Source organism: Natrix helvetica, assembly GCF_964273705.1.
Source record: "Natrix helvetica genome assembly, chromosome: 6".
Lineage (NCBI taxonomy): Eukaryota > Metazoa > Chordata > Lepidosauria > Squamata > Natricidae > Natrix > Natrix helvetica.
Window position 1 is genome coordinate 3,648,432 of NC_138553.1, and position 14,086 is coordinate 3,662,517.

General features: G+C 43.8%; 1 protein-coding gene across 2 annotated transcripts in view; it reads left to right on the forward strand.

Moving 5' to 3' along the window:
- The window catches only part of CHCHD3 (coiled-coil-helix-coiled-coil-helix domain containing 3), a 184,996-nt gene that overhangs the window by 32,131 nt on the left and 138,779 nt on the right, over positions 1-14,086 (forward strand). For both annotated transcript variants that reach the window (XM_081957632.1, XM_081957633.1), the window contains exon 3: positions 2,543-2,624. In XM_081957632.1, coding sequence (XP_081813758.1) covers positions 2,543-2,624 — 82 coding nt within the window. The remainder of the gene's footprint in view (positions 1-2,542; positions 2,625-14,086) is intronic.

The following is a 14,086-nucleotide window of genomic DNA, read 5'->3' on the forward strand; positions in this document are numbered from 1 at the left end:
AGGGCAGCAGAATTAGAATTAATATAGTTGTGGAGGCGGATGCTTTCATTAAAAAACACAATGCCCTCCTAGACGAAACAGGGGACAGTACACAAGATATGAAGGAGGGAGGGGCCGAGGCTCTGCCAGAAGACAGGGGGGAGGATCCAACATTGAGAAGACTCAGGTCACAAAAATGAGTTGAAACATTGCAACTGTTGTTATAATGTAATTTTTGGAAGTGATACAAAAAATGATTGAACATACTGATGATCTAATGTAAAATCAAAAACTGCCAATGTTTATTCAAATGTTGATGTTTTCCTATTTTTCTTTGTAAAAGTTGCGAGATTTGGGGGGATTACCTCCTCCCGCATGATGTAGCTGTCAAAAAATTTTTATACCTTTTTTTACCCCTTTTCCTTTAAAAAAATTGTAAAAACCAATAAAACTTTTTCAAAAAACAAAACAAAACAGAATAGAGCTGGAAGGGACCTTGGAGGTCTTCTAGTCCAGCCTCAAGCTCAGGCAGGAAACCATGGTGGACAATTGGTTGTCCAGAGTCTTCTTTAAAACCTCCAGTGTTGGAGCACTCACAATTTCTGGAGGCAAGTTGATTAACTGTTCTCAAAGTTTGGAAGCTTCTTCTTAATTCCAGGTTGCTTCTCTCCTTGATTAGTTTCCATCCGTTGCTTTTTGTCCTTCCCTCTGGGGCTTTGTAGAATAGGCTGACCCCCTCTTCTTTGGGGCAGCCCCTCAAATATTGGAAGACTTCTATGACATCACCCCTAGTCCTTGTCGTTAGACTACACATACCCAGTTCCTGCAACCATTGGGTTATCCAATTCAACTTTTGCAGTGGTCAAAGAAGACCGATTCAAGCATCCATCAGAGATAACTTATTTCGGGGAGAGGGGGCGGTCTAGAAATCAATTAAATTAAATTAAATTAAATTATTAACAGAATAGCAGAGTTGGAAAGGACCTTGGAGGTCTTCTAGTCCAACCCCCCTGCTCAAGCAGGAAATCCTATATCATTTCAGACAAGTGGCTGTCCATTCTCTTCTTAAAAACTTCCAGTGTTGGAGCATTCAACAGCTTCTGGAGGCAAATTGTTCCACTGGGGTGATAGGAAGTTTCTCCTTAATTCCAGGTTGCGTCTCTCCTTGATGAGTTTCCATCCATTGTTTCCTACCTGCTTCTGCTTTGGAAAATAAATTGCCCCCCCCCTTCTTTGGGGCAGCCCCTCTAATACTGGACCAGAGAGGTGCGAAATCTCAGCAAAGATCTGATGGAAGAAAGCTCTCATTGATTGATTGCACTCAGAGGACACCTCAGTGGACTTCTACCCCATGTTTTAAGTCAGAATTTGACTAGGTCTATACAGAAACTTTCTTTACCATAACACTTTTCAGTTATTGTCAGATGTGAAAAATCAGGTCCACTTATGAAAGTCCCAATAAACCTGTTTACTGCTAAAAGGCCTTGCGTAGGAATCTTCTCAACTAACTACGGTAGGGTTAGAGCAGGGGTGTCCAAACTTGGGAACTTTAAGACTTGTGGACTTCAACTCCCAGAATTCCCCAGCCAGCATGGCTGGCTGGGGAATTCTGGGAGTTGAAGTCCACAAGTCTTAAAAGTTCCCAAGTTTCGACACCCCTGGGTTAGAGTAAAGGCTAAAGGAAGTCAAGGGAGGTTGGACTTAGTTCTCTTGTGGCTACATAGGGATGCTAGACTGATCCCTCTTTTAACTCCACCCACAGCTTCTGCCACTCCTCCTCCTACGTTATTGCACTAGATCAGGTTTTTAAGTGGCGTCCCAATGCTGAAATATGGGAACAAGGGTGTCTCTCAAAGTGGTGGATTTCGAGATAGCTTTGGAGTTCATGTCCACGATAGCAATCGGGGACCTGATTCAGTTTACTGGGGACCCAACCCACAGCAAAGCTTTCTTTCTTTCTTTCTTTCTTTCTTTCTTTCTTTCTTTCTTTCTTTCTTTCTTTCTTTCTCCCTCCCTCCCTCCCTCCCTCCCTCCCTCCCTCCCACCCCTTCCTTCCTTCCTTCCTTCCTTCCTTCCCTCTCACTTCTTTTCCTCTCTCTCACTTCTTTCCTTAATTTCCTTCCTTCCTTTTCCTTCACTCCCTCCCTCCCTCTTTCTTTCTCTCCCCCCTCTCTCTTTCTTTCTCCTTCCTTCCCTCTCACTTCTTTCCCTCACTTCCTTCCTTTTCCCTCCCTCCCTCCCTTTTTCTTTCTTTCTTTCTTTCTTTCTTTCTTTCTTTCTTTCTTTCTTTCTTTCTTTCTTTCTTTCTTTCTTTTTTTCTTCCTTCTGTCTCACTTCTTTCCCTCATTTCCTTCCTTCATTTTCCTTCCCCCTTCCTTCCTTCCTTCCTTCCTTCCTTCCTTCCTTCCTTCCTTCCTTCCTTCCTTCCTTCCTTCCTTCCTTCTCATCACCCGCAAGATGCACGAACCAAAAATGAAATTGATGAATATAAGAACGGTTCCTTGAGTTGGTTACATGCAACATGTGTTTATTTTGTTTCCCCCCCCCCCTTTCTTAATTCCAGTCAATGAAGAAGAACTAAAAAAAAGAATAGCCGAAGAATTGGCCTTCGAACAAGCTAGGCGAGAGGCTGATGCTCAGAAAAGGTAAGTTTATTCATTTATTTTCAGAGTTTTGTGGGGAAATCTGTGGCTTTTGGATTCCAGGGTTGAAATAAGCTCGGTGCCAATAAACTAGAAAAGCAAATGAATGGAAATGATTGGGAATTGGGGAGCCCAGCTGGTGCACTCCATTTTGGAGGGATTTTGCTACTATTTCCTTTCGAAAAATGAGCTTTATTTCATTTTTTTTTAAAGCTGGCTGCTAAGTATGAAAGTTAGCTGAAAACAATTTTTATAAATCCTGACAGTGCCATCCAGCATGTCTCTCTGTCCTTTGTTTTCAAAGTTCTTTTATTACATTTAAACAAATTATTTAATAATTTGCTTATTTAGTATCCATGACTGTCACTAAGTGTTGCATGTAATGTTTGTGATGAATGTATTTGTATTAATGACTATGATAATGATCTATCACTACTGTTGTGTAGTGTACACATTGTTGTATCTACACTGAGACCTTATGTACCGGAGACAAATTCCTTGTGTGTCTAATCACACTTGGCCAATAAATAATTCTGTTCTCTTCTGTTCAAATTCTATTCTATTCTATTCTATTCTATTCTATTCTATTCTATTCTATTCTATTCTATTCTATTCTATTCTATTCTATTCTATTCTATTCTATCTGATGTGGTGTAGGGTTTCCTGCCCAAGCAGGGTGTTGGATAGAAGACCTTCCAACTCTGTTATTCTATTCTATTCTGTTCTATATTCTATTCTTTTCCTAATCCTATTCCAGTCTAGTCCTATTCCTAGTCTAGTCTAGTCCATTCCATTCCATTCCATTCTATTCTATTCTATTCTATTCTATTCTATTCTGTCTGAAGTGGTATAGGGTCTCCTGCAGGAGCAGGGGGTTGGACTAGAAGACCTCCAAGGTCCCTTCTGTTCTCTTCTGTTCTGTTCCTATCCCTATCCCTAGTCTAATCTAGTCTAGTCCAGTCCAGTCCAGTCTATTCTATTCTGTCTGAAGTGGTGTAGGGTTTCCTGACTAAGCAGGGGGTTGGACTAGAAGACCTCCTAGGTCCCTTCCAATTCTGTTATTCTGTTCTCTTCTGTTCCTATTCCTATTCCTATCCTTATCCCTATCCCTATCCCTATCCCTATCCCTATCCCTATCCAGCTATCCCTATCCCTATCCCAGTCTACTCTAGTAGTCTAGTTTAGTCTAGTCTAGTCCAGTCCAGTCCAGTCCAGTCCAGTCTATTCTGTCTGAATTGGTGTAGACTTCCAAGGTCCCTTCCAACTCTGTCAGAATTTTACTGATGTAACTCCATGTCAAATTACGTCGAATCGGTAAAATTCTCTGCGCTCACCTGAGAACTAGTGAAGTCCATTTTTTAACATGCCTGTACAGTATTGTGGATTTCTGAAACATTTTTTTGCCACCTTAAAATCGATAAGACATTGTTATTTGACTTTCATCGAGACGCATTTTGCAAGCTCTTTATTTTGCATTTATTAAAGAACCTTGTAATTGACGTTGCTTTGAGTCGCCTGTGAATGCTGCTTCTCTCTCTCACTCTCTCTCTCTTTTAACACTGCATTACGATGGAATTAACCACAGAGGTTTAAACAAGCCATCCCAATAGACTTCAGAGGGATGTACACCCAGAAATGTGTTTATAGGATTTCCATCTAAATTAAGCTAATGTCATACCAAATTGAACATAAACACAACCAAAAGCCCTTTACCAGACTAAAATATGCCTCTTTGAGGAGTAAAACAAATTTATGTGTTATGCTGAAATTACAGCTCTTTGAAATATTATGGCTGGCCTTAATTGATTTTTGGTTCTTACGAGGAAATGTGCTTACTCTTTTCTGTGTTCGTGTTAATGTAATTAATGTTAGCAGTTTAAAATGGAACAATTTATTATGCACTTTGATTATTCCTCCTGTACCAATAATATTAAGCGGTGCCTGTTAGCGGTGACTTGCCTTGTTCAGGTTTGATTCTATTTAATGCACATGGCGAATCTCCATCGTATGAAACTATGAATTGAGTGGGCTTCTTAATCTTCTCCTTCTCCTGATGTACTACCAGGATTACTATTCCTATTGTGAACTCGCATTCATACCCATACTCATCATAGCACTGATGATGTTACCTAGTTGGGTCATGAAACGTCTGCAAGCTCAGAGAGCACCCAAGGACCCCATGGAATTCACACCTGTTAGGATCCATTCTCTTAGGGATATATAACCCAGATGTCCCAGAATTCCCTGCCCAGCCATGTTTGAGGTTTGGACAAAACTCAGTAGCACTTTTTCATGAGGCTATTGATAAATATAGGATTGCCGACATGATCGCCAACATCTGATGACAGATATGGCCCACGAAGAAGAAGAGGCCATGTTTGAATTCCCCAACCAACCTGAAGACTTGTGGAGTTCAACACCCAGAATTCTCCAGGCAGCCATGTTTGAATTTCCCAGCCAATTTGAAGATTGGTGAACTAAATCTGAAAACTTCACACTTGAAGACACGTGGACTTCAACTCCCAGACTTCCCCAGCCAGCCGTGTCTGAATTCCCCAGTCAATTTGAAGATTTGTGGACTTCAACTTGAAGACCTCAACTTGAAGACTTGTGGACTTCAACTCCCAGATTTCCCCAGCCAACTTGAAGATTTGTGGACTTCAACTTGAAGACCTCAACTTGAAGACTTATGGACTTCAACTCCCAGAATTCCCTAGCCAGCCATGTTTGAATTCCCCAGCCAATTTGAAGACTGGTGAACTTCAACCCCCAGAATTCCCCAGCCAACTTGAAGACTTGTGGACTTCAAGTTGTAGACTTCAACTTGAAGATTTATGGACTTCAACTCCAGTATTCCCTAGCCAGCCATGTTTTAATTCACCAGCCATCTTGAAGACCGGTGAACCTCAACTCCAAGAATTCCCCATCCAACTTGAAGACTTGTGGACTTCAACTCCCAGAGTTCCCCAGCCAGCCATGTTTGAATTCCCCAGCCAATTTGAAGACTTGTGAACTCAATTTGAAGTCTTCAACTTGAAGACTTGTGGACTTCAACTCCCAGAATTCCATAGCCAGCCATGTTTGAATTCCCCAGCCAATTTGAAGACTTGTGAACTCAATTTGAAGACTTCAACTTGAAGACTTGTGGGCTTCAACTCCCAGAATTCCCCAGCCTGCATGACTGGCTGGGGGATTCTGGGAGTTGAAGCCCACAAGTCCTCAATGTTGGGCACCCATGTTTTAAAGAAACATAGTTCACAACTACAGCATGACACATTAATCATTCGAACAACTTGCCCCCAGAAGTTGTGAATGCTCCAACACCGGAGGTTTTCAAGAAGAGATTGGGCAATTGTCTGAAACGGTATAGGGTTTCCTGCCTGGGCAGGGGGTTGGACTAGAAGACCTCCAAGGTCCCTTCCCACTCTGTGATTCTATTCTAAAAACATAGGACTTGTAGCCTGTGGTTGGACTGTAATTATTCAGGCCCTACGAGATATTTCGAAGCTCTCCATAAGGAGGCTGTAATTCAGCGGAGAAATCAATATTTGCACAAAGATCCCTCTTTGTTCGGTATCAGACGTGTTTTATGCGGTGATATTTTGGGTGAAGGAATTGAGACTTGGCAGAGCTGTACCCTGCCGAGCGTTGGCATCCTTATAATAACGTTCAGCGAGTAGAGAAATTTACACAGGCTTTTGGGTTTAAACAGCTTGATTCCGAAAGACGGCTTTCAAAGCGAACTCTTTTGTACTGTGTAAGAGAGAAAAGGAGAGGGGGAGAAGGAGGAGAAACCCCCAGACATGGAAAATAGATTTGCAGGGATTATCTGCAGTTTGCACTTTGCAGAATTTAACCAGAGGTTTTTTTCTCTCTCTTTTTCTTGACAGCCATTTTATAAAGGCTTTGCATGGATCTAATTCTCTTTTTCACAGTAGATGATTCAGTCGCTCTTCCCTTTTTTTTCTTCTTTTTTGAGAGCTTTTCCTCCCTGTTTGCTGGGTATGTGCGTTTCAGCAAAAGTTTCTGTGGGTGGTATCCATAAAATTTGGAATTATAGTGTGTGTGTGTGTCTGTATGTGTGTGTGTCTGTCTGTTTGTCAGTCTGTCTCTGTCTCTATCTGTCCCTTTCTGTCTCTCTTTTTCACTTTCTCTCTGTCCTTCTCTTTTTTTCTAACCCCACTTTCCCTTTTCGCCTTCTCTCTTTTCTTTTTCTCTCCCTCTCCTCTCTTTTTCTCACCCCACTCTCTCTCCTTCTCCCCCACTCCCTCGCTCACTTCTTTCTTTTTCTCTCCCCCCTCTCCTCTTCTCTCTTTTTCTCTCCCTCTCCCTTTCCCTCCTCTTCTCTCTCTCTCTCTCCCTCTCTCTCTCTCTCTCCCTCTCTCTCTCCCTTTCCCCCTCTCTCTCCTCTCTTTTTCTTTCCCTCTCCCCCTTCTCTTCTCTCTTTCTTCAAAGGGACATCTGTATGCTTTTCTTCTTATCACTCTCTATAAACAAGCAGTGAGACCTTGGAGCGCCAAGCCAGGATAATCAGTGAGAAAAGTAAGAGTGTTTCGTTTCCAATACACAAACCTCCAGCCTATTGTTGCAATTTTCTTTGTTTCTTTTTGTATGTTTTTTGTATTTCAAGTTAATAAAAAGGTCTGATTATGAATGAGTTAGAAGAACACCCACAGTAATGAAACAGGAGAATTTTAGTCCATAGGTTACAAAGAGTAATAAAAGCAAAGAAAATAGAAGAAAACTTAATTCATTCATTTTAAAAAGCTTGCATAAATTCCATCCGTGAACATAGCATTTAAAAAGTAAGATAACCCACTATCCCAAACCATTCCAAACTTAATTTCACTGCTTATTTCTTCTGTTCTCCAATTTAAATTAATCTTAAGTTTTTTATAGGTAGTCTCTTTTAAAACGGTAAAAATTCCTCACCAGCTGGAAACACTTTCTCTTTCCGTATCCTTCCGTTTTGGAGCCGCCCCGACTTCATCAGCCTAATGGCTGGATTTTTTGTCGCCAGCTTGAAGAACTTCTCTTGGATCGATGTCCCTGAGATCAGCAGGGATGTATTCTTCCTGTTCACCGTCTCTGCGGGACGGTTTAGGTCCGATTGGAGCACCCAGCGGCAAAAGTATCGGCTGCGGTCTCGGAGCATCAAGACCGCACGTCTGTATCGTTGCGACGTTGGCTCCTCCTCCCCGGAGCCCACATTTCTTGCTTCTCCTCTCACCCCTCACAGCATCGTTGAGGTAGCAAGGGTGGCTCTCTCCCCCCCCCCCCCAGTTTTCAGGCTGGAGAATATTTATCGGCCAAGCGTGACGACAAGTTGGCCGCCCTGCATAGAGAAAGCATTTGTGTCCTTGTAATCCCCCTTGGTTCACATCATTTACGCTTCCCCCATCCCCCGATCGAATGAATCCTCTGCCGGGGGGGGGGGGAAAGGAGGGTCACATTCCACAGCTGGTGACCCTGGATCGTCTGGCCCTCTTCTAATGGTTGCATGTTATAGCGGGCAGGATGTGGCCCGTGACTCTGTCTCGGCTTCCACGGTCTGTATGTCACGCTCTTTGACAGGGAGAAAAATGTCACCTAACTCTAACCCTAACTGAGGCTTCCTAAGAGCCTGAAGCGAACTCCTGGTCCCGACAAAAAAACCCCTTTTATTAATTGACTATGAATTCTGCTCCTTCACCTCAAGCAAAGTCTTTCAAAGGAGGATTTACGGTCACAGACCTTATCTGGCTTGGAGAGCTGCCAGGCCGATATCTGCAGAACTTGGCCAGGAGTCTCGGAGAGTCACGAACCAATGAAGCGAACTAATGGTCTCCTGCAAACTCCACTCACTTTCGCTCCTCTTTTATTGCCTCTGGGAGGGGCCACTCATCGTCCCCCTGTGGCCTCACTCCCAAATTGACCCCTGTTCTTTAGCTGTTCCCTTTGTCTAGCCACTCTGCCCATGCGCACACTGGGAACAGGTTCCAGCTGTTCTTCTGCCTCACTGATGTCTGACTCTGAAGGCAGCTGATAACTGTCAGACGGCCCTGGCCCCCTCTCTGCCTCCGACGCAGAGCCCTCATCCGAGCCTTCCCCAGACTCCAGGACTGGCCCAGGTTCCTCCCCAACCTCCTCACTGTCCGAATCTGCTGCCAACTCCACTGGGGGACCCCAACACTTATTCTTAACCCCCACCTAATCTTTGAAATCGGAGCAAAACTTTTTACCTGGAGGAAAAGGTTTACAGTCCCCGTCCCCCCCTTCATTCTTTTCTCCCGCGGGTCGGTGTCTGTTCTCCGTGTCAAAAACCTTGTGCATCAAATCTCTTTTTTTATTTTGCTCCGAGTGCACTCTCGAACAACTTCACATTACGGCTGTAAAATGCCACTAGCAGACACGACGATGTTGGGTGCTGTGTTTCCCCCTCCTTTTTTTTTGAATGTCGAATGTTAGCAATTTAATTTCTCTCCTTTGCTGAGTTGTTAGCTCTTCTACTTTGCCAAAGTACTTAAGGTGACATTCAGAAGCTGTTGCGCCTTTACGACTTACTAGAAAGCCTCAAAAGTTTTTTTCTTATGCTTTTATTTTAAAACACACACACACACACACACACACACACGCACGCACGCACGCTGAGACGGATTATATAGCTGTGGTTTTATTCCTTTTATACCAGGAAGAGAAGGGGGGGGATAATATAACACCCCTTTCTTAGTAAAATCGCTGTCAAGCTTAAAGATGCTTTCCAATACGTTTGAGCGGAGAGTTGCAGTTTAAAAGAAGAGATTGAATCTGGGTTAAATGCATCCCCTTTGCTCTCATCATCTTTTGACTTATGTGATTTATAGCGGGTGATCAGAAGGAAAAGAAAAATAGCTGGCTGGCCATATTGGAATCACCGACTGGCAATGTATACACAATATTTTAAGAGTCGGTCGGATACCTTGCCGCTTCAGTCAGAGATTGCTGATTTACGAGGTCGGGATGAAAAGAGAGCTGGGTAACTTGATTTTCCTCTTTTCCCTGTGTATTTTCAAATCCCGATGATTTAAAAATGATGAGTCTGAACTGGACTAAACTAATTTGGGGTTATCTGGCTTTTGGTGCTGCCTTTTGTCTCCGCTAACAGGCTGTGACAATTCCAGGACAGACGGCATAAAAATACAAGTAGATGGTTCCAAAACTGATGATTTGGGGGATAAATAGGTGGTGTAAATATATTTGCATGGTCTATTGCCATGATGGTAGATAAGCATTATGGGTGTGGCACGGCCACACACGACCCCTCCTGCACTCCCCCCCCACTTTTGGCACGCGAGCCAAAAAAGGTTCGCCATCCCTGGTCTAGTGGTTAACACACCAGGTTCGAAAGTAGATGATCGTGAGTTCAAGTCCTGCCTTAGCCATGAAAGATGGCTGGGAGACTTTGGGCCAATCACCAGGAGATGGTGAGTTCTAGTCCCACTTTAGGCTTGTAAACCGGCTGGGTAACTTTGAGCCAAACCCCCAGGAGACAGTGAGTTCTAATCCCACTTTAGGTATAAAAGCCGACTGGGTGACTTTGGGCCAATCACCAGGAGACAGTGAGTTCTAGTCCAACCCTGTTAATTGTTCTGAACTAGGAACATTCTTTTTCTTTCAAGATTGTTTTAATGTTCTTATTTATGAACCAGCCGCTTTTCAGCTGGCACCGTACAAGTTTTAAATCGTATTATTTATTCCACTTAAGCTGCCAAGGTTTTTTTTTTTTAATTGTGGCAGGATAGAAATGCAATCAATCAATGCCCATTGGCACTGATTTCTGCTGTGCATATCTGTTTTCTCTCTCAGGAAGGCAGGAGACAGACTTTGTACAAGCCCATCTGGTCCAAATTAAAAGCAATTAAAAATATATATGTACCTTCCCTTTAGGTGGGTCAGAGAGGCAGGGGCTAGAAGGCGGTGGGGTGTTTTGGGGGGCAGGGATTCCCGTTTTGTGGAAGACACTGCTCCTGAAATATTCCCTCTTTTTTAATATTCCAGACCAGTGGTTCTCAAGCGGTGGTTCACAGACTCCGTGAAGGTTTAAAAACCAGGGGTGTCAAAATCGATTTCATTGAGGGCCGCATCAGAATTGTGTTTGACCTCGGGGGGCTGGAGGAGGACATGGCCAGCTCGATGCCACTCATGTCAGGGGCTCCTTTGGCGGCCCAAGCGTTCTACCAGTGAAAACGGGCTCCCGAGCTCCGTTTCCTGCTGCGATGACATCCTGCAACCCTGTGCCAGCGAAACTGGAACTCGGGAAGGCTGTCTGCAGCCCTCCGGAGTTTTGTTTTCGCTGGCAGAGGCACTCCTTTTATTAATCGAGTATGAACTCTGCTCATTCACATCCAGCAAAGTCTTTCAAGGGAGGATTTACAGTCACAGACCTTATCTGGCTTGGAGAGCTGCAAGGCTGAGATCTGCAAAACTTGGCAAGGAGTCTCGGAGGGTCACGAACCAATGAAGCGAACTAATGGTCTCCTGCAAACTCCACTCCCCTTTCGCTCCTCTTTTATTTCCTGTGGGAGGGGGCATTCATCGTCCACTTGTGGTCTTCCTCCCTGTCTGGATCTGCTGCCAGCTCTGCTGGCCTCTGGCGGCCACAACAGATCAGGGGTCTCCAACCTTGGCCACTTTATGACATGTGGACTTCAATTCCTAGATTTCCTCAGCCAGCATGGGTGGCTGAAGAATTCTGGGTATTAACGTCCACATGTCGTAAAGTGGCCAAGGTTGGAGACCCCTGTTTTAGATAATATTCACGAACGAAGGCCAAAATGTGTGTCCCAGGATAATGTCGCAGGATCCAATCTGGGTCGGTCAACGGGATCAAAGATATTGTCTTTCGAGCTTTTGGAGTGGAGTCCATTTTCAGTGAACTTCTCTCTAGTAGCAGGTGTTCTTTGTGCTATTGTGTGTGTGACATTGTGTTGATATGGTGCCTGTTGTATGTGGCTTTTAAGATATTAATTGGGGTCTTAATGGCTGGCTATTACTATATTTTTCTGTCTATAAGACACCCCCATGAATAAGACACCCCCATGTTTCATGTAGTTTCTTGTAGTAAGCACCTTGTGCAGAAGCCTTCTTGTTTGGGTGAGTTAATAGAACAAGAACAGGAAATGGATCCCAGGAACAATAGAGATGAAACCTAGAGTGGCAATGTGATACAGGAAACAACTGCAATAGAGAGGAATGATAGAGCTGCATATAAGGTAGAGGCTCCTCTGGCATGTGCGGCCTTCTCCCTCTGGCCTCCTGTGTATAAGACACCCCTCCATTTTCAAATAATTATTTTAAAGAAAAAGTAGCATCTTATACATGGAAAAATACGGTAAGTTGTTGGCTGTTGTTTGTTTGTGCTGCCGAGCCCTCGCCTCCCAACTGCTTGATAAACTGGTGCTAAATCTGGTTGTTTTTGTTCCTGCTCGTCCAACAATCTTAGTAGCCTGCAAAATTGAATGCACGTCCTTCGTTGCAGCATGAGGCTACCAATGAGTTCGGGTCTCTTCCTCTGACTACTCGGTTGTGTTCTGGCCTAGATAATACTTGCTAGATAATATTCCTGGTATTCTAGAAGCCCCTCAAAATCACTTTATTTCGGCAAAGCTTTGGCTCAAAGTGATGATTGGAGACACCCCCTCCCCCCGCTGTTTTAGTATTGGCGGCATCTCAGCGATGATTTATTGTTCTTATTTTGTCGTTTTATTAGCTGTGTCTGTTTTTGTATACCACCCAGAGTCTTCCTGATTGGGGCAGTTTAAGGGTATCATAAATAAATGCTCTTTCCTAGGTTTGCCAAGGCGTGATACGAGGCGTTATTTATTTATAATGTCTTTGCAGTTGGATTTATATCCCATACTGATGTTCTTAGTGTATTTTGCTCTTTAAAAAGGCCTGTTATCTCTCAGTAGTGTGTGTGAGACACAAAAACATGATGGAAATGAATGGCGGCGTGTTGCATATAGTGTTTCTGTCATATGTATGTATGTAATGTCAAAGCACCTGGTATGCCCAAATATGGGAGGGAGCATACCTCCCATACTCCCATATTGGCATACCAGGTGCTTTGACCTAACACTTACTCATTTCCTTGGCTCAACTGATAAGGGAGGAGAGCTTGTGGCTTAGAGGTTAATACAACTGCCTAACATGTAAAAACAGCCCAGGTTCAAATCCCAGTGAAGGGTATGGCTAGCTGATGAGAGCTAAATAGCTTGAAATAGATCTATACTAGTCTCCCTTTATTTATTTGTCAGCACAAATAGGAACCAACGGATGGAATCTTTAAACATTTGGCTGGAATCTTTGAGCATGGGGGGGGGGCATCCCTTGTGTTGGGGGCGCTCTGCCAGTGGCCCTCCATTTTTGCTGGCGGATGCACCGCAGGCCGATCCTTCACTTGTTTCCAAGGCGGCCCGGCGGGCCAGATCTATGCACCATGCGGGCTGTACCCGGCCCATGGGCCTTTTGACAAGCTGCAGAACAACCTGCCTGATATCCACAGCTGGACAAATTCTCGAAAATACGACCAATTAATAGATTTGCAAACCTTATTAGAAAGGAATAACGGGTTCGTTCAGAATAGGTTTTGCCAGCTTAACCTTCCTGCCTCTTTAAAACATCTTGGGTAAAAGAAATTTGAATTACCTGCTTTATTTATGAGCGGTGATTAAAAAAAAAGCAGGCAGTTTCTTCCAGGTTGTCACATGAATCGAAAACACATTATGTGATGGTTGTCGTTTGTGTCGCTTCGCTATTCCGGACTTGAAAAGAAAGACGAGCCTTTGTGCTCCGTGCACGTCCGGATTTCTTTGAGAGAATTAGCTTCTTTGAGTAAATTTACTTGGGCTAGTTATCAATTTTTCAGTGTTTTCTTTGGCGCCGTACTGTACTGAATACCTGATTCTTAATAGTCTATTTCTTCATGATTTAGTTCAGAAATTGCCCTCAGAAGAAGCCAGTCCACTTGTGTTGCCCACTAGACATGTTACGGGAGCAGAGGGTAGTATTCAGCCAGTTTGGACTGGTTGGGGCGAACCGGTAGTGGTGACCTGTGGGTCCTGTGCAGTGGTGGGTTTCAACATTTTTAGAACCTCTTCTGTAGCTGTGGCCTGCTTTGTGGGAGTGGCTTGCTGGCCATGTGACCGGGTGGGAGTGGCTTGCCAGCCATGTGACTGGGTGGGCGTGCCCAACTTCTAAAATGTGGTGAAACTCACTTAACAATGCTCTTGCTTAGCAACCAAAATGTTGGCTCAGAAACTCTGGCATTTGAAGCACGCAAATCTTAAAGCTGTCAAGTAACAAGACCCTTTAGAAAAAAAAACCCAGGGGTGTTCAAAGTTGACAGCTTTAAGACTTGTGGACTTCAACTCCCAGAATTCCTCCTCCAGTCATGTTGGCTCAGGAACTCTGGCATTGAAGCACGCAAGTCTTAAAGCTGTCAAGTT